The sequence below is a fragment of the Zalophus californianus genome, chromosome 1 (assembly GCF_009762305.2).
Source record: "Zalophus californianus isolate mZalCal1 chromosome 1, mZalCal1.pri.v2, whole genome shotgun sequence".
Classification (NCBI taxonomy): Eukaryota; Metazoa; Chordata; class Mammalia; order Carnivora; family Otariidae; genus Zalophus; species Zalophus californianus.
The window spans coordinates 149,569,691-149,590,709 of record NC_045595.1 but is presented as its reverse complement, the minus strand read 5'-3'; the positions used below and the strand labels follow the sequence as shown (position 1 = coordinate 149,590,709).

The window sequence follows — 21,019 nt, the reverse complement described above, 5'->3', positions numbered from 1 at the left end:
AGAACCAGGACACAAACCCAGGTCTTCTGCACCCAGATCACCTGCTCTGTTCTCTGCGCTGCCAATGCCCTTCAGTTAAAGACCAATGGGAACACACACTATGAGGAACTATGCAGCATCTCACCAAGAGGTCGTGACCTAATAATAATAGGACTTATTAATGGATTTGAGCTTGTGTTGGGTAGCTTTGTGGCGGTCTCAACTACGTGGGGTTTTGCTCCGGATTGGATACTTTGAGGAAGCTGGCATAGTTCTATGATTGGATATCTTACCTGGAAGGAGAGAAGATTATGGCTGAAGTTGTAATTATTAATGAAACAGCGCTTGCTCCTATTCGTCAAGATGGGAAATGTTTGGCCATTTTTGTGGTTTGGTTAGTGTTCTTGCCTGTGGTCAGACATGATTATTCAGTGGTTGTGTTTGGCTAAATTCATCACACCCACAGAGTGGTTACATGGGATGACATTCTATGAAATTGTTTATGTTCAGCCAGAGAACATGAAGACACAGCTCTGAGTGCCAGATCCGCTTCTGGCTGTCGGGCTGCTTGCTTCTTTCTCAGCACCAAAAACTGCATTTGCCAGTTCTCATCACTTGACTAACACCAGCTAAAGCTTCTTCTGGTCACTTAAAAAAATGTTTCTTTTTCAGGCAATGCTGGAAAAAACCCAACCACAGTTGCTGATGACATGATCAGTGCTATTACAGACTTTGCACAGAAACATCCCACCCCATCGTTACAAAAAGTTAAAGTTGTCATCTTTCTATCTGAATTGCTAAATGTATTCTATGACAACATGAAAAAGAGAGAAAATTCCATATCACCTGCCCTTCAGTCCACATGCTTTGAGACTGCATGTAAGATGATCTTCTTTAGAGAATCATGTGATTATCTCTCCTATCATATAGCAGATGTGTAGATATTAATGCTCATTGTTTTATCAGTTTTAGGATTCTACAGACGGCCTCCTATAATATATGGGACAAGTACAAGAACTATGGAACGCCACCTCCTGACCGCTGATTCTTCTGTGGGGCAAAATCGCTCCTGGAAAACAGGAATTGCAAAGGAACAGAAAAAGAATAGAAGTAAGGAAGCAGAAAGAGGGGGATAGGCTTTGAACATCCTAGCCAGTTATCTCATTATTGACTTATGGGCTAGTATTGACCCTCAGTGCTCCTTGTAGCTGTGAACTGGCTGACCAATACTGGTTTATGGATTACCCACTGCTAGAGAAGTTGGCCTGGGAATAGAAGCAGATGGAAGAAGGGAGTGGTCAGGGTCATTTGGTTGTACTACTTCATGAGCAGGCAGATTCCCAGTTGCTTCTCTGTAAGGTACGTGTTTATGCATTATGTTTAAGTATCTGTATTGACCTGCTCCCCTTTCCCCCATTTTGAGGCTTCTGTACTGCTGTGAAAATAATTAGAAAAGCAGCCTCCTCTTGCAATCACGGTTTTTGCCCATTTTAAGCACCCACTCATAGAGCACTGTGAGTTTTACTAGTGATGGAGTGTACCCGTCATCAGCAGCCTCCCTAAACTGGAAATGGTTGGCTGACACTGCCAGTAGGAATTTCAGTTCTCTCTACACTTACGTCCTGACAACAATTCTTTTCAATGTGCCTTCACACACAGCACATGTTCAGAGCTACATATACACACAATAAATGAAAATGAAAATAATAGTTGGATCTGTTAATGCTCTTGCAATAGCAAGTAATAGAAAATCCAATTTAAGTTGGCTTGTGGAAAAAATGAAATTAATTGACTCACAGGTCTATAAAGTCCAGGCATATCTGGCTTCAAGTCCAGTTTGATCCAGGTGCTCATATTATATAACCTAGACCCTGACTTTCTTCATCTCTCAGTCTCTTCTCAGCTGCGTTGTCTTTATCCTCACGTTTCACATGGTGAAAGATGGCTGCTAACAGTTTCAGGACCATATCCTTACATGGTCAGATCCAATAGGAAAGGGTATATCCAGGGGTAATATATTCTCATCACCAAGAACATGATCGCTGGGAACAGAGGTGTTCACATAAGGCTGAAATTCCTTCTGACTGAATTGGCTTAGGTCATCGTTGCAGCTAGGGAACTGGAATTATGCTAATCAGCCAATCCAGAGTCACATGCTCTATCCTTGAACTGAAGGGGCCAGAGTCACATGCTCTATCCTTGAACTGAAGGGGATCACTCTGAAGCAATGGGGAAGAGTTGTTCACCAAACGAAATTCAGGATGCTTTTACCAGAAGAGGAGGAAAAGGCTGCTGGACAGTTAAAAATAACATATACCTACTAGAGGGGCACCTGGGTGGTTCAGTCAGTTAAGTATCTGCCTTCAGCTCAGGTCATGATCTGGGGGTCCTGGGATTGAGCCCCCCATTGGGCTCCCTGCTCAGCAGGGACTCTGCTTCTCCCTCTCCTTCTGCCCCTCCCCCTGCTCCTGCTCTCTTTCTCTCTCTCAAATAAATAAGTAAAATTAAAAAAAAAATACATACCTACTAGAGTATCTAGGGATATATAAAACACATACCTATGTATAAAAATACATACCTAGTAGGGTATCTAGGGATATATAAATTAACATTTTCCCCCTTTGGTTTTTGCAGAGGAAAATTTATATTTAAATATAAGAGTAGGGCGCCTGGGTGGCTCAGTTGGTTAAGCGACTGCTTTCGGCTCAGGTCATGATCCTGGAGTCCCCGGATCGAGTCCCGCATCGGGCTCCCTGCTCAGCAGGGAGTCTGCTTCTCCCTCTGACCCTCCCCCCTCTCATGTGCTCTCTCTTTCTCATTCTCGCTCTCTCAAATAAATAAATAAAATCTTTAAAAATATATATATAAGAGCAGTTAGTCCTTATAAGTGAAAAATTAACTGAATCTGGTTCATCCACTCCCTGCTTACACCAAGAATTTAAAATGACTCATGAAATTTAAAAAATAGACGGTGGCGCCTGGGTGGCTCAGTCAGTGAAGCATCCGACTCTTGATTTTGGCTCAGGTCATGATCTCAGGGTCGAGATGGAGCCTCAGGATGGGCTCAGCACTGGGAGTGGAGCCTGCCTAAGATTCTCTCTCTCCCTCTCCCTCTGCCCCTCCCCTCCCCCATTTCTCTCTCGTAAAAAAAAAAAAAAAAAAGAAAAAAAGACAGGAAAGTTAAAGAGACAAGCAAACAAAAGATAACTGAACAGAGCAGACCAGTGACCCAATGGCACTTGGGGCAAAAACCAACAACAACAAAACTACCTTATGTAATCTTTGTTGTTAGATGAAAGGAATAATGCAGATAAAATGTCAGATGAAGGGAAGTTTGTTGGCAGAGATAAACTTAGATTTTAGTAAGAATTTATCTTGTGGACTCTTGAAGAGAGAACTTACAGAGAACAACTTGGAGTTTGATTTGAGCAGATGTTTTTCCAAAGCATGTTAAAGCTATTCATTGATTCAGAGTGCTTTTACTGAGCATGTATTGAATATCAGGCCCTAGAGACACAGACCTGGGAGTCATGTGAGTAGGTGGGAGTTGAAGCCATTGAGCATGGATCCAATTATCCGTGGAGACTATGAAGGTAGAGAGAGTGAAGGCTGAAGGCAAAGCCAGGATTCTTGGTATGTCACCCCAACTCTACCTGTGGAGAGGAAACTGAGGCAGGATGCACAAGGAGAGGTGCAGGAGGGTATTTATCCCAACGATTGGGAATGGGAAAGTAGAGTGACCTTTATCTTTTAAAAGAAATTTATAGGAAAAGTGCTCAGGAAGGTGCCTGGTATGTGGTAAACACTTGAAGAAAGGTAGCCATCATGTTACCTCCCATGAAACACTGGGCTGTGAGTCACTAGAACACACTTCTTTTCCTTCCTTGGATGGTGGCCTTCCATGTAACGTTGGATGTGCGAATACTCAGCCTTCCTGGGACTCGGTTTTCTCATCTCTAAATTGTCCATCCAGGGTCACCTTTGGTCACAGGCAGAATAAGTAGCACAGTTTGGGGTGGTTTAAGGGTGTGATTTAAGTTATTCCTCTCAAGAAAATACCCTTGTCTTTAAACTTTACTCCCTCTTTATTTTTTTTTAAAGATTTATTCATTTTATTTTAGAGAGGGAGAGAGAGAGAGAGAGAAAGAAAGAGTGTGAATGAGCGGTGGAGAGGGGTAGAAGGAGAGGGAGAGAGAGAATCTCAAGCAGACTCTGCACTGAGCACAGAGCCTGCCACGGGCCTCTATCCCGCGACCCTGAAATCACGACCTGAGCTGAAATCAAGAGTTAGACACCCAACTGACTGAGCTACCCAGGTGCCCCTTACTCCCTCTTTAAATATGAACACCTCTGGGATGTAGAAAAGATCAAGTTTAGTTGTTTTTTAGGAATAATAACTATGTTTATAAAGGATTCCCTAAAAGTGCTTTTACACCCTTTATTATATTTTAAACTTGAAACAATCCCATGAGGTGATTAATAGAGCAGATTTTATCAGTTCCATTTTATAAAAGAGAAAATGAAAATTCACTCAGAAGTGGTATTACTTACTCCAGGCGTCACAGGTTGAGGCTGATCAGATCTTCTGATTCCAAGCACTGGTATTTTCTGCTCTGCAACCTCATGGCATGAAAGGAAGAGAGAGTCCAAAGTACTTACTTCTCAGGCTTGCCTGCTGTATTCAGAGAAAAGAAAGTAGCAGGTTCAAGAAGACTCTAAGACCTAGGACTCGACATGATTAGGCCAAAAGGTCTGGAGGGATTGGACGGTGGAAGAAAGGAAAGAATTTAATTTGCACAAACTACACATCCTGCTGTGGGAAAGTTCTCCAGAAAAAACTCTTTTATAGTTGAATTTGAAGAGAGCTTCCAGATTAAGGTTTGATGCTTCCCTTTGTGAACAGAACTTCGTTCCCTGGATGGACTTGCTAAACAGGAAGGAAGTGTCTGATCGCTCTCCTAGGCCTGTATATCTTGCACTAAAAATGAGTAAATTCTGGCTTTGTAAGGAGAAATCCTTTGGCCTTTACCTGTGGTGCTTTGCCATTTTCTGGCATTTCCTTCTCTAATACAGTCTGTCCATATTTCTACTAGTCATGCTGTCTCAGCAACTTGATGTGTAGCCTCAATGTGTTAGAAGGTTCTGGAAGCCATTGGAAAGCAAAGGAAAATTTTGAGCATCATCACCTTATATGAAAGTATTCACTTAGTATTTCTGCTATTTTCTTTATTATGGGGCTTTCTCTACTTAGAAAGTAGAAGATAAGGTACAGAAAAATGTGCTTTAAATATCTTTAGCAAGGTAATCATATTTCAGAAGAAAATAATAAAGAAGCACACTAAATAAAACTGATAAACATGAAAACATCAATAAATCAGCTTTCACGTTTACACATTAGGTTTTTTAAATTTTTTTTTAAAGTAGGCTCCATGCCCACTGTGGAGCCCAATGTGGGGCTTGAACTCACAACCCTGAGCCTGAGACCTGAACTGAAATCAAGAGTCGGATGCTCAACCAACTGAGCCACCCAGGCGCCCCTACACATCAGTTTCTTATGGAGTTAATTCCACAGAGCTTTCTGGGGAAATTACAATTTCAAGCTATAGTGAAACAAGTATACCTAAATATTTTAGCTAGGCCATTAGTTAATATATGTCATATATGTCAGAACCATTCATTTCATCTGTGGATGATAAAAGAAGCAACTGTGAAATGTGTAGCTTTTTGGTGTTTTTTGTTTGTTTTTTTCAAAGACCAGGATTAGATGAATGCCAAATAAAAGCAGAGGAAGTGCCCTGATTTTCAGAGATCCCTAGAAATGGATATTGTGTTTTCACCAAATGCTGACTTTCCAGGTAATCTTCCTGAACACTGGGCTGACATGAATAAGCAGCTGTCCTGTGTGATCAAGCTATATCCCGGACAGTCAGAATATGACACCATAAAGGACAAGTTCTCTGAGACTTGTCTTTCCTACAAAATAGAGAAGGTAATATTGTGTTACAAAATTACTTCTTTCAACTATCAAAGAACTAACTAACATGAAAGTTAAACTAACAAGGAACTAACATAACACTCTTCTTTCCTTTATATCTTACTATATTTAATTAGACTTACTCAAGCTCCATAGACTTCAAATATCATGGTTCATTCATTAGCAGTAATGAAGGAGATTCCCAAAAGCGACATATATATGTTTGGATACTTTCACTTACAATTTAAAAACAAACCCATTCAAACTGATTAAACAAGAAGAAATGTATCAGAAATTAATGGAAAGTGCATAAGTAGGATGGTCTTTGGAACAGTTAGATTCAGTTTCTCTGGCTTTGCCATCCACAGGGTCAGCTTCCTCTGAAGGCTGGACTCCCTTCATAATTGTAGGATAGCCGCCGATAGCAGTCAGGGCGTCTCTGCTTCCTCCATTCACATCCCATGGAAGGGACACAACCATTGAATAAGAGTCCCAGGCTTTGTGTTGAGCAGACCACTCCAACCAATCTATGTCAGGAGAGTGCTATATATATGTTGATTTGCTTGGACCGGGGCTATCAAACGCCATCATTGTGTGATTCCCCCCAGATTATCCCATCTCATAATCATGAGATTACCCTGATTGGTCAAACCCAATCAGGCTCCACCTGAGAACTATAAGTGAGTCCAACTCCACCCAGACCAGCAGTTGCTGTACAATGTGGATGAAGTGGAATGGATATTCAGGGATTCCCACAATGTCCGCCATGCTGCATAAAACATTTTAGCCAGTAAAGTACAGGAGTTTATTAGAAGGTCATTATCGTACCCTGTATGTCAGAGCAGGGTGTGACAGCCTAGTCATTTAAAAATCTAGCTGCTACTTCCATAAAACTGTGTACTTAATCGCATTATAGCACTCAAGAAATTGTGTTTTCATGAGCTTTCACATGCCTGACTCGCCCACTAGACAGTGGGCTTCTTAAAGTAGAAGCTGCTTTGCCAGTACCCAGCCCGATGCCTAGCATAGCGTGGGACACAATACCCACTGAGTGAACTTACTTCCTGAGAAAGAAAATCAAAAGAGAGAGACTCCTGTAGAAAGGACAGAATTCAAAGGAGGAGATGCTTCATTGATGTTAAAAGCTGTTGAGAGGGTAAGAACCTGGTTCAATTTTGTTTACCCAATATCTGCAGCTTTCTTGGCTCTTAAAGGCCTTTTATTTTACCCATTTTGAAACACCTCAATTTTGGATTAATTCCATAATATATTTTCTCTCCTGCTGCCCCTAGATAAAACTATTTTTAATTCATGGTCCCCAACCTCTGCTGGACTCTCCAGGTGCTTGGAATCCTCTATTGCTTCTTCCAGTCAACTCCCTCATGCATTCCCTATTGCAAAATTTCAACACTCTGCTTGAGGTCTTCTTCTGTCTCAAAACAACTTTCCCTCCTGCCTTTATGACTTGGCTTCTCCTTAACATCTGCTACAGGTAACTACTCCATTCTTATTTATGTATTTATTTTTAATTATTTACTGAAATTGAGGTATAATTGACATGTATTAGTTTCAGGTATGTAACATGATTTGATATTTGTATATATTGCAAATTGATCACCACAATAAGTCTAGTTAACATCCATCATCATATGTAGTTACAAGAAAATTTTTTTCTTGTGATGAGGACTTTTCAGATCTACTCTCTTAGCAACTTTCAAATATGCAATTTGGTATTATTAACATAGTCACCATCCTGTGTATTACATCCCCGTAACCTATTTCTTTTATAATTGGAAATTTGTACTTTTTGGCCCCCTCTCTCATGTTGTCTACACCCCACCCCTGCCTCTGGCAACCATCAATCTATTTTCTGTCTCCATGAGCCTGGGTTTATTTTTTGTGGGTTTTGTTTGTTTGTTTTTGATCCTACATATAAGTGAAACCATATGGTATTTGTCTTTCTCTGTCTGACTTATTTCACTTAGCGTAATGCCCTCAAGGTCCATGGCAAGATGTTATGCTTTTTAATGGCTGGATAGTATTCTATTGGGTGTATGTGCATGTGTATATATATACCACATATTCATTATCCATTCATCTATTAGTGGACACTTGGGTTGCTTCCATGTCTTGGCTATTGTGAATAACACAGTGAACATGGGGGTGCACTCAGTTCTTCTTGAACTCTCTTCTTTTATTTCTAGGACATCAGCCTTTCAGATTTCTTCCTCTCTTCCTAGACCTAGATTATATGGATCCCTTTCTTATGCTTTCATACTCCATATGTGTTCTCCTAATCCATCCCTTATCACTCTAAGAGGGAGAGATTTTTTTACTTGTCTTCCTCCCCCACTAGACTGAAAGTTTCTTGAGGGCAGAGATCCAACACAGTGCTTGATTCATAGTAGCTGTTCAATAGATGATTACTGAATGTATGTTAAATTCATTTTCTAGAAGGAAGGAGAACCAATAGAGAATGATATTTTGAAAAAAAAGGAGGACAAAATTTCAAGGAGGGGATGATTCATGGTTTGAAATGCTATTGAGGGTCTAGAAAGAAGTAGTCATTAGATTAGGCAGTTAAGAGGTGATTTATGACCATAATTAGAGCAATGCAGAAGAACTGTATTAGAAGAAGTCAATGGAATGGGTTTAGAGATCAGAAGAAGTTAAGGAAATAATTACTGAATGATTACACATTTTTGAGTAAGAATTTGTTTTATTTTTTAAATTCATTTTTATTTATTTTATTATTAATATTATTATTATTTTAAGTAGGCTCCATGCCCAGCACGGAGTCCAACACTGGGCTTGAACTCAAAACTGTGAGACTGAGACCTGAGCTGAGATCAAGAGTCGGTGGCTATCTGACTCTTGGTTTTGGCTCAGGTTGTGGTCTCATGGTCGTGAGATCGAGCCTTGCCTCTGGCTCCATGCTTAGCATGGCGTCTGCTTAAGATTCTCTCTCCCTCTCCCTCTGCCCCTCCTGCTCATGCTGTCTGTCTCTGTCTCTCTCTCTCTCTCAAATAAATAAATAAATCTAAAAAAAAAAAAAGCGCTTAACTGACTGAACCACCCAGGTACTCCTTATTTCCTTATTTTTTTTTAGAGAGGGGGAGAGAGAGAGAGAGAGAGAAACAGAAAGAAAGAGAGAGAAGGGGGTTAGGAGCAGAGGGAGAGGGAGAGAAAGAATCTTAAGTAGGCTCCGCACCCAGTGTGGAGCCCGAAATGGGGCTGGATCTCACAAACCTGAGATCATGACCATGGCCAAAATCAAGAGCTGGATGTTTAATCCACTGAGCCATGCAGGTGCCCCTTGAGTAAGATTTGAATGCGAGTGAATCTCCAGGAATTCCGGGGAATATATATAGGTAAACATTTTTATATAAATTATAAGTTCTGTTATATAAAATACGTTATAATAAGCACAATCACAAAGTATAGATGCTCTTAACCTAGCATTTTTCTAAAGGCAGAAAGCTACCTACTCTCTGAATTTGTTGTTTATTTGTGTTTTCTTTTCCTTTTCCTTCTTCCTCTCCTCCAGTACTTGTCCTTCTCTTTCAAACTGCTACTTTAAAATCCACAACAGGGGAGCCTGGATGGCTCAGTCATTAAGCGTCTGCCATTGGCTTAAGTCATGATCCCAGGGTCCTGGGATCAAGCCCCACATGGGGATCCCTGCTCTGCGGGAAGCCTGCTTCTCCCTCTCCCACTCCCCCTGCTTGTGTTCTCTCTCTGTCAAATAAATAAAATCTTTTAAAAAATAAAAATAAAATAAAATCCACAACAAACAGAGTATACTGAGCTCTAAAGTCATTTTCAAAATGTTTTGCTTTTTGCCATTTGCAGATTGAGAAGATACAGAATATATGCCTCTGGCAGAGCTACCAGATAAAGAAAAAGCACATGGACTTGAAGAATGGCCATACAGATAATGAGAGAGTCCTGTTCCATGGGACAGATGCAGACTCAGTGCCATATGTCAATCAGCATGGCTTTAATCGCAGTTATGCTGGGAAGAATGGTAAGGAATCGGGTAATCTGGCTGACCAGAATGAGGTGAATGATACTCTAGTGTTGACTATTCACACCCAAGCAGTGCAGGACCACAGATGGCAGCCATCTTGTCATCATCAGGATAGAGCTCTTGGTGTTTCACCCAAAAGGAGGCTGGCAACCTTCTGAGGATAGATGGAGTGAATTTTAGAAATGATGAAAAGTGGCTTGGGTGGGCAAGAATGGCATTAAAAAATGTTGTGTCAGGTTTGGACATGGTTCTACATACAGTGATAATTTTATGTTTTTTTTAGGAAGGCTTTTGTGTTTCTCTTTACAGGTGCAGCCTATGGAAAAGGAACCTATTTTGCTGTTGATGCCAGCTATTCTGCTGATGATATATATTCCAGACCAGATGGCAATGGCAGAAAGCATATTTATGTTGTACGAGTACTTACAGGAGTCTACGCACGTGGACATGCAGGATTAGTTACCCCTCCATCAAAGAACCCTCACAATCCCACGGATCTGTTTGACTCTGTCACAGATGATACACAATATCCAAAGCTATTTGTGGTATTCTCTGATAATCAAGCTTACCCAGAATATCTCATAACTTTTAGGTGTTAAAAAATAGGTTGTTTCTTTTTTTTTTTTCATCTCAAAGAGATGATTTAGTCATCTATTTATAAGAACAATTTATAGGGTTTTTGTCTTTGCCTTTGGCTTGTTTATGTAGATAAAAATCTCTCTGTTAGGTGCTAACATGCTGAAAACAGCCTTTTAAAAATGCTCTATTGCAATTTGTAGCATACCTCTTTTCTGAGCATATTGATGAGTGGAAGCTAAGAAATGTGGATGACATAATGATAGCTACAACTATTTACAGACACCAAATGTGTAGGAGAACAAAGAGAGCACATTACTTTTGTCTAGCAGAGAAGAAATAAGATGAATCACTTTAAAACCAAGATGTCATTGTTCTTATAGAACATGTTAAGACATCAAACTGTGTTGGGCTCAACGGTACTATTAAATGAATAGGCTGCTAATGTGCATCTGCAACAGCTGGGAATTTTGCCTCCTGAAGGAATACTTAGTAGCCAGAGCTCAGCTAGAATGATTGAATCAAATCTGTTGTGGAATAAATCAGGTAAAAATGTGTTGTACCACTGTCTAACTCTACATAACAAATTACTACAAAATTTAGTGGCTTTGTGGGTAAGGAATCCAGGCATGGCTTAGCTGGGTCGTTCTGACTTAGGGTCTCTCCCGATCTTGAGTAAAGATGTCGGCAGGGGATGCAGTCTTCTGAAGGCTTGACTGGGGCTGGAAGGTCTGCTTCCACTTAAATAGAAAGTTTTTGCTGGCTGGCAGGAGTCCTCAGTTTTTCTCCCCATGGTCCTCTCTAGGCTGCTTGCTCATGACATGGTACTCCACAGTCAGCAATTCGGGAGAGAGGAAGGAGAAGCCATGATGTCTTTTATGACCTAGCTTCGGAAGTCACACTCCATCTTTTCCACAGTATCCTGTTGGTTCCACAGATCAGCTCATTCAGTGTAAGCGGGACTTACATAAGCGCCTGGACACCAGTAGACAGCGATCATTGGGGAGCATCTTAGAGGCTGTATAAATGAGTGAATGACTGATACATTAATAAAATGTGAGCAGTGAAAAGGACTCTAGAGGTCATCTGAGCCCACTGTCCCCTCATCTTTCTCCCCCCGCCCCCCACTCCCAGGGCATAAGGCCCTCAAGCCTCTGCTTGACCACTTCTAACACTCTACATCTCAAGGATCACTTACTCCATCGTGAGACAACTTGAACTATTGGAAAACTCTTGTTTACACTGAGTTGAAATCTGTTCTTCTATGTCTGTTGCCTGCCGATCACCGTCCCATGTTCTGGAGGGACACAGAGCATCTCCTTCCTTTTACAGATGGTGGCCCTTCAGATTCGTCTCTTCCCTCTATTATACTAGAGTTAGGTAAATTCTTGAAATACTTAGCTTATCCTGAAGCATCACTTATCAAGAGTTGAAGTCATTTAAGAAGTGTTTACATAATCGTAAATAAGCACATGCACATTAAAAGGAGTACAGGGAAGCTTAAAGAAATAACTCCCTTCACCAAACTGTGTATCACTCATAACTGCGGCATTCACAGGAGACCACTGCCAACATTCTTACGTCCTCCCTTCTCCTTTCTTCTACATCCACCTTCAACAAAGGCAAAGTCACACTTCATTCTATTACTTAATTATGCAATATGTATCTACCTTTTTTCATTTAACATTATAAGTGTTACCCTCATGTTATTAATTTTTTCTGTAAATATCATCTTAATGGCCAAGTTATTCCACTATATATTTTCCTTTTATGTATATATAACTGTAAGGTTTTTAAAATGTCATCATCTTTCCTTATAGTTTAATAATCTAATTTCATTTTGCAATATATCTGTATCATTTCCCCAATGTCATTAAATATTTTACCTATCATTTTGATGGTTGCATGGTATTTCGTTGTATGTCTCTACATAAATGTCATGTCAAAGTAGGGTGCCCCATATTTCTAAATAAATATATGGTTGGATTATGAGATGTAAAGAGCATGATCTACCTTCAATGAGACAGTGCGTCCTGAACTTCTCGAGGGAAATAGAGTCCTAGAGAGCAAAGCAAGGTTAAATAATGCTCTGTTAGTGCATGGGCCTTGGCTCCCAACCCCAGTGTAGAATTCTAGTGAGCCAGGTTGGAACACAGAAGGACCCTTTTTACTTAGGTTAGGTAGGCTTTTACTTGCATTGTGAACTGCTGTCTTGTCTCCTCCAATGCTGTTGCTCAAAGACCCCCCCCCAATTTATTTTGCTGTATTCCTACTTCACTAGAAGACAAAGAAGTCTCAAGTATAATATATCCATGTTATTAAAGTTGTGATGGTTTCTTGAGGAACAAAATATAAGCCAATCGAGATTGATTGATTGATTGACTGATTGATTTAACAAAGAGAGAGAACTCCCTGAGCAGGGAGCCCATTGAGGGGTTCAATCCCAGGACCCTGGGATCATGACCTGAGCTGAAGGCAGACACTTAACCGACTGAGCCACCCAGGTGCCCCAGCTAATTGATAATCATATAGTTATTATAAATTCCACCTTCCATCAGTCTGAAGCTAAATGCCTTTCCACCCTTTATGTCCATCTCCTTTCCAGTTGACTTGGCATTCTCCATCCATATGACTAAAATGGTCTCTACTTCTTTCCTAATAACCCACTGTTTCAGGTTAACCCAAATTAGAAGTCTTTAACTTTGCTAATCACTGACAAAACAGGTTTCTTTTCTATGGATTTCCAGAGTTCTGGCTGATGGTACCTGACTGATCTGAGACCAGAGACCCTGAGGTATAGTTCTGACCGGCAGTCCGATGGCTTACTGTCCCATATATCTTCTCTCCTCTTCTCTCTTTACTTAGCATTTTTCTTCTTATTCCTTTCCTTCCCCTCCAATCTTCCCCTCATTTGTGGGAGAATGAGGACACACTCTGAATCAGAGGAAACATTTTAATTTTTTTCTTCATCTATGGTAGAGGAAGAAAACCCATGTAGTATATATGCTGATGTGTTAATTGAACACAGGATTTGTGAATTCATTTACAGGTAATGGGTTAATTATCACAATGCTGGTAAGATCATTTACAGCTAATATGAGTCAATTTGATTTCTCAATAGTTTATGCAAACAAATATACTTTCTTATAGTAAACATGCTTTTTGAGCTTAACTAATTAAATTATTCTATTTCCAAGCTGTGTAGGAAAAACTCTTGCTGTCTCTCCTTTACTCACACTACTTCCACACTCACAACACTTCTGACACCAGATGTGTGTTTTCTCCCCCCACTCTCAGCAATCCTCTGCAACATTAGCTGGGGGTGCCACAATTTTACTCAAGTCTGACACTATCTACCTGGAAATAGTGTCAGATCCCACAGGGTAAGGGCTCAGCCCCACAAGACTGTCTCACCTCCTCCTGTACTACAGATGCCAACAGCAAATCCCAGGTTGTTCCCTGTACTTCTGCCTGACTGGCTATAAATCCTTGTTCCCACAACCCCCTCCTTGGGTTTGACCATTTGCTAGAATGGCTCACAAAACTCAGGGAAACACTTATTTACATTCACTTGTTTACTCTGAAAGGATATGATAAAGGATACAGTTGAAGAGTTACATAGGGCAAGGCACATAGGAAGGGTCACAGATCTTCCATGTTCTCTCAGAGCATGTCACTCTCTCAGCACCTTCACCTGTTTTCAACTTGGAAGCTCCTGTAGCTCATACCTTGGGGATTTTTGTGGAGACTTCAACACGTAGGCAATGAATGATCATTAACTCAATTTCTAGCCCCTCTCCCCTTGCTGGAGAATAGGGGATGGAGCTCAAAGCTCCAACCTTCTAATCATGGCTTGGTCTTTTTTGTGATTAGTTCCCATCCAGGAGACCAGCCAAAGTCACTTCATTAGAACAAAAGATACTGCCACACCCAAGAAATACCAAGGCATTTAGGAACTCTGTGTCAGGAAGTAGGGTCAAAGCCCAAATTTTAGAACAAAAGATGCTTCTATTGCTCTCATCAACTTGGAAATTACAAGGCTCTTAGGAGCTCTGAGCCAGGAACCAGGGGCAGAAACCAATGTATATTTTTTATTACCTCACACAAGCTTTGGACTTTTCTGTCACTCTTAGTAAACATGTGAAGGAAATCTTATAACTAAACTCACAGAGTGAATAACAATTTTTTTAATTGAAGTACAGTTGACATAGAATGTTACATTAGTTCCAGGTGTACAACATAGTGATTGGACAAGTCTATACGTTATGCTAAGCTCACCACGAGTGTAGCTCCCATCTCTCACCATTCAACACTATTACAACATCACTGACTATGTTCCCTCTGCTGGACCTTTTAGCGACTAACTTAATTTTAAAAATCTTTTGCTTCATCTCCCTCTTTATCTTACCTTTGTGGTCACCAGGATATAAATAACCTCTAACTTTCTTTTCCTTATCTTGTTAAAAAGGACATTTTCAACATAGTAATTTATGTCTCCAAAGCCCCCTGTTACTTACAATTATAATTCTATAACAAAGACCTGTTGAATAAGTAATTTTGACTTCCACAAAATCCACCCCCACATCTTCAATTCAAACCTTCCCTTTTATGTGCCCAACGTGCTTCTGTTTCTCCACACCCACACCTCACAACACCTTGTTCACAGATAGAATACACTAGAAAGGATTTGCATAATACCAGAACAAACTGTCTGCAAAAAATTTAAGAAAGAATGAAAATGCTTCTCTGTAGGCTTTTGTAGTTCATAGTGCAAGATGGTGTTTCTTTCAAATGAACTCTGCTAAAACACCAAAGTACTGAGATAAGGAAAGTACTCACCAACACAAAATCAACAACATAAATTGAACAAATGTGGGGTCAACAAAAAAAAATCAAAATTTTCTGTATAATGAAAAAAGAACCCCTTCCAGAAGGAATTTTAGAATCTAGAACACATTAAGATAATAACGCCTGCCTTGCTACTTTCCAGGGTTAAATAAAACAATACCAAAATTATGTTAAAAATATATATATATTGTAGTTTTAAACTAAAAACTGGAAGGCAAGACACAAATAGTACAAACTATAGAGGCAAAGTAAATGTATTTGATTACATTAACATTTACAAAATTGAGGTTTGAGTTTGGGGCTCCTGGCTGGCTCAGTCTGAGGAGCGTGTGACTCTTGATCTCAGGGTTGTGAGTTCAAGCCCCACATTGGGTATAGAGATTACTTTAAACAAAAATAAAACCTTTAATAAATAAATACATAAAATTGGGGTTCAAGGTTGAATATTTGCATACTGAATTGCAATATTGCAATTGAATATATGCACCTAATTTTGCTTCCTTCCCAAACCCTAGGAAAGGCTCAGTGAAGGGATTTAAAGGATGCATAAGCCCTTAACAACAGGGAGACTAGAAGAGAAGATGATAGCAAAAAGTATTTTAAAAGCTAGAAAGCAGATAGATCTGTGCTAATGACTATAGACAGCTCAACCTTAAGCTAGAAAGTGGGAGGAAAGCTGAGAACCATCTGCTTTACCCTTGAAAGCCTCAGGAACTGACAACATCTGAGCCTCTGGAGCTGAGTGAAGCTAAGAAGAGCAGGTGGTAAAATAAGGACAGGGTGAAAGCCATTTAGGAAACACTTAAATCCCAGATAACTCTTCACACCCTCCTTGCCCAGGGTGACTACCTCTTATCTACCCCGATGGAAATCTGGAGGCTCTTTTCTGCAGATGGTAAAATAGAGAATCTCTAAGCAGGACACCAGGCACAGATGAGGTCTTAGGTACCACAGCAAAAAAGAGAGGAGTCAGTGACGAAATGCAAACCAAATGCTAAATCCGAGAGGACATCTCTCCCCAAACCACCTGGCCCCACTTGACTCCCCAGACAGCAGCAGCCAGACTTTCACCCTTCAGACAAGAGACTGGACATTTCTACTGTACACGTGTCCATGTCAAGAGGAAATTTTACCCTAAAGATACTGATAGCAGAGATTCCCCAGTACAGACCACCAAAACACATACAGTAAAACCCAAAGTTGATAAGCCCCATTCACTATCTCATAGCTTCCAAAAGCTTTTTAGACTTCTGAGAATAGACAACCAAGGTTTATCAGACATTTAAGGAAAGCCTCTAACTCAGAATATAAAACTTGAAGAAAAAAAAACTATTATTGGAAAGAAAATCCTGTTACAAGGGACATTTTTTACAAAGATTGATTTATTTATTATTTGAGAGAGAGAGCATATGCATGAGCATGCGCGGGAAGAAGGCAGAGGGAAAGAATCTCAAGCAGGCTCCTCGCTGAACGTAGAGCCTGATGCAGGGCTCAGTCTCATGACCCTGAGAGCATGACCTGAGCCAAAATCAAGAGTTGGACATTGAACCAACTGAGACACCCAGGCGTCCCACAAGGAACGTTTTTTTTTTTAATTTTAAAGCTTTTTATTCATTTATTTGACAGAGAGCATGAGCACAAGCAGCAGGCAGAGGGGGAAGCAGGTTTTCCACTGGACTCATGACCTGAGCTGAAGGTAGATGCTTAACTGACTGAGCCACCCAGGCGCCCCTAGGAACATTTAAGAAACAAACAAGAGGTCTTAAAATTAAAAAGTGTAATAGCAGAAACGAAAAATATAGAAGATGAAGTTGATAATTTCTGAAATTTTTCAGAAAGTAAAAGCATACAAAACGAAGAAAGAAAACAAGGATACAATTAGGAGACCACTCCAAAGGGCCCAACATTGGATTAATAGTAATTCCAGGAAGAGATATCAGAAAGCAAAGAAGAAACCATCACTGAAAGAAATTATTCAAAAAAATCCCCAAACTAAGGGACATGAGTTTCCAGATAGTGCTCAGTACAACAGAAAAAAAATGGACCAATCCCAAGGTATACTTTTGGAAGTTTTCAGCAACACTAAAGACAATCTTCTGCAGGGAAGAAAATAAAACATTCAAAGGATCAAGGACCAGAATGGTTTCAGATTTCTCAACACCAACACTGGAACCTTAAAGATAGTGAAGCAAATGCTTTCAAAATTCTGATAGATTTCTAACAGTCAATATGGGCAAGAGCCTTTTGGTCATTGTTGACGACAATGCAGGGGAAAATATAAACCTGTGCAAATAAGAGAAATTCTTCCAAATTTCCACACGTGTTTGGATATGCATGGAATATCTCTGGAAGGATATCCTGCACAAGAAGCAATGACTCTCAAAATCACAAGTGCATTATCCTTGACCCAGCATCCGACTGCTTGGAATTTGTCATACAGATAAAAGCGAAGAATGATATATGTACAAGGTTACTTAATGTAGCATCATAGCATTTTTACATTGACTTCCTGCAAGCAAGGTAACTAAATGGGATAAGGAGGAGACTGTTCACTGCATACCTCCATACTTTACAAATTTTGAATCTCACTAAGTATTATCTATTTAAAACACCAAGCCCTTCCACCCTTCCTTCCTTCCTTCCCTCCCTCCTTCCCATTCATCTATCTATCACCCTGAAGTATTTTTCAAAAAGAAAAGAAAAAGAAAAAAATTTAAATCTAGGCATGAGTTAATTTTTCCATATATATAAGTCTCATATCTATCATAACTTTTAGACCATATTTTGCCAAAAGAGCTTCTAGGTCATTTCTACCTTTCAGTTATAAAGGTTAGAAAAGCCCTTTACTATTAAAAAGCCTGGAAGATACTTACTGTATTAGTCACGGTTCTCTGGAGAAACAGAACCAACAGGATGCGAATACATATAGAGATTTATTTTAAAGAATTGACACACACTTGTGAAAGCTTCGTGAGTCCAAAATCTTATGGGGTTGGCTGGAAGGCTGGAGACTTAGGGAAACATTACAGTTTGAGTCCAAAAGCAGTCTGATGGCAGATTTTCTTCTTGCTTTGGGAAGGTCAGTCTTCGGTCTATTGTGGCCTTCAACTGATTAGATGAGGCCCACCCATATGATGGAGCGCAATCTGCTTTATTTAAAGTCCATGTGTTTAAATGTTAATTTCACCCCTCAATCAGTTAAGTGTCTGACCCCTGATTTTGGCTCAGGTCATGATCTTAGGGTTGTGAGATCAAGCCCTGTGTTGGGGTCTGTGCTGGGCATGGAGCCTGCTTAAGAGTCTCTCTCTCCCTCTGCCCCTCCCCCTGACTTGTGCTCTAAATAAATAAATAAATGTTAATCTCATCCAAAAAATATCCTCACAGAATAATCTGAATAATGCTTTACCAAATACCTGGGCACCATGGCCCAGCCAAGTTGACACATAAAATTAATCATCACAATAACCAGTCAAAGCCAGTCCCCGAATTTGCCATCTCTGACTGGTTGAGGGGAAGACTGCCATGTCACACACAAAACCAATTTATTTGCTGCTTAGGGTTTACATAAATAAAAAGAGAGAGAGAGAAGAGAGGCCAAAATTTAGAAGTTGATCAAATATAGCTATCAAATACAAATATATTTTTAAGTCAAAAAGCAGTAAACTAGATCTTTAATGATTACTAAATATATATGGCAAAGGAAATAATAAAAAGTTTAAATTTACAAAAAACAAGCAAACGCATAAGGCAATAAAATAGAAGAAACAATCCAAAATGTGTGAAGAAATTGAAAGAAATAAAACTATTTTTAAATTATCTGAATATCATTCATTCATTCAACAAATGATATTCATTGATTCATTTAACAATTATTGACTGTATCTCTGACATTATATTAGGTACTGGTGACCTAACAAGAAACAAGGTAGATAAAGTTCCTGCCTCCAAGGAGCACATAGTCTAGCAGTTGAGAGAGACATTAAAGAAATAATTACAGAATTAATTAGTCAAAATTGCAATAAGTATTAAAGGAGAAATAAAAGGTGCTATAAGATGCACTTAACTGAAGATTTTACTGAGTCTGAGAAGTCAGGGGAGGCTTTCCTGAGGAATGAAGGAAACCAGAACATCACCCAAAAATATGCCCTTTGACATGAGAATTATCTTGAGCTGAAGGCAATTGAGAAGCAGCAAGTACAGAAACTCTACTTTGTTCCCTATTTGCTGAAAAACAGGATATAAATTAACAAAGGTGTCCCTCCCCTCTCTACCAGGAATACCAGGTCTACCATGTCACTGGAGACAACGCTGGACCCTTCTCAGCCTGGAGATAGCACTAGAGGAATCTAAAACATCAAATTATACTAAATAATCTTTATCTACCATTAGTTTCCCATATGTTTGCTGTCCCATGATTTGCTATTTATAGAGACTCAAGGTCCTTTTCCTTCATCTTATTACTTCTTAAAAATTTATCGTTCCTTTGTTAAGATGCTGTATAAACTCAAGTTCTAACCAAAACTTTGAGTTACTCATCTCTGGGTACATCCATGTGTGACATTCATGATGCACAGATTAATAAACTTGTTTGTTCTACAGTCCAATAAACAGGGCCATAGGTGGAAAACCTAAGATGAATAGAGGAGACTTTTCCTCTCCTACAGGAATATATCAAACAGAAATAAAATTTTAAAGGTGTTACTAACACTACCATAGTAATCACACTACCATATATAAATGTATCAAATCAACCCCTTATACACCTTAAATGTACACAATGTTATATGTCAACTATATCTCAATAATAATAAAAAAAGAGGATTTGGTTTTAAAATACAAGTAGGGGAGGTGCCTGGATGGTTCAGTCAATAGAAAATTCAACTCTTGATCTTGGGGTTGTAACTTCGAGTCCCATGTTGGGTATAGAGATTACTTAAAAATAAAAACAGATGAGCATAGGGGAAGGGAAGGAAAAATAAAATAAGAGGAAAATAGAGAGGGAGGTAACCATAAGAGACTCATAACTACAGAAAACAAATTGAGGGTTGCTGGAGGGGAGGTGGGTGGGGGATGGGGTACCTGGGTGATGGGCATTAAGGAGGGCACTTGATGTAATGAGCACTGGGTGTTATATGCAACTGATGAATCACTGAATTCTACCTCTGAAACTAATAATACAGGATATGTTAATTAAATTGAATTTAAATAAAAAAATAAACAATAGGAGCACCTGGGAGGCTCAGATGGTTAAGCGTCTGCCTTCGGCTCAGGTAGGTCGTGATCCCAGGGTCCTGGGATCAAACCCAGAGTTGGGCTCCTTGCTCAGCGGGAAGCCTGCTTCCCCCTCTGCCTCTCCCCCTGCTTGTGCTCTCTCTGTCTTTCTCTCTCTCGCTCCCTCAAATGAATAAATAAAATCTTTAAAAAAAAATTAAAAAATAAAATATTTTTCAAAAAATTTTAAATAAAATATAAGAAGATTAAAAAGAGAGTGTTTCAGGTGAAATGAGCCTCTGTTTCTAAGTAGGATGGATTAACTAGTGACAGACGAGTGCTCACACCTCAAACAACCAGAAAGTCCAAACAGAATAGAGAAATCATTTATTTTAAGGCAG

The 21,019-nt window shown here is 39.6% G+C and overlaps 1 protein-coding gene across 2 annotated transcripts in view; it reads left to right on the top strand.

Moving 5' to 3' along the window:
* The window catches only part of PARP15 (poly(ADP-ribose) polymerase family member 15), a 49,373-nt gene extending 36,886 nt beyond the window's left edge, over nt 1-12,487 (top strand). The window contains exons 8-12 of one of the 2 annotated variants that reach the window (XM_027587479.1): nt 652-858; nt 946-1,089; nt 5,835-5,968; nt 9,806-9,980; nt 10,293-12,487. In XM_027587479.1, coding sequence (XP_027443280.1) covers nt 652-858; nt 946-1,089; nt 5,835-5,968; nt 9,806-9,980; nt 10,293-10,582 — 950 coding nt within the window. In that variant the 3' untranslated portion in view covers nt 10,583-12,487. The remainder of the gene's footprint in view (nt 1-651; nt 859-945; nt 1,090-5,834; nt 5,969-9,805; nt 9,981-10,292) is intronic. The other variant, XM_027587480.2, reaches the window with a different exon arrangement.
* Nucleotides 12,488-21,019: the final 8,532 nt, after the last annotated feature.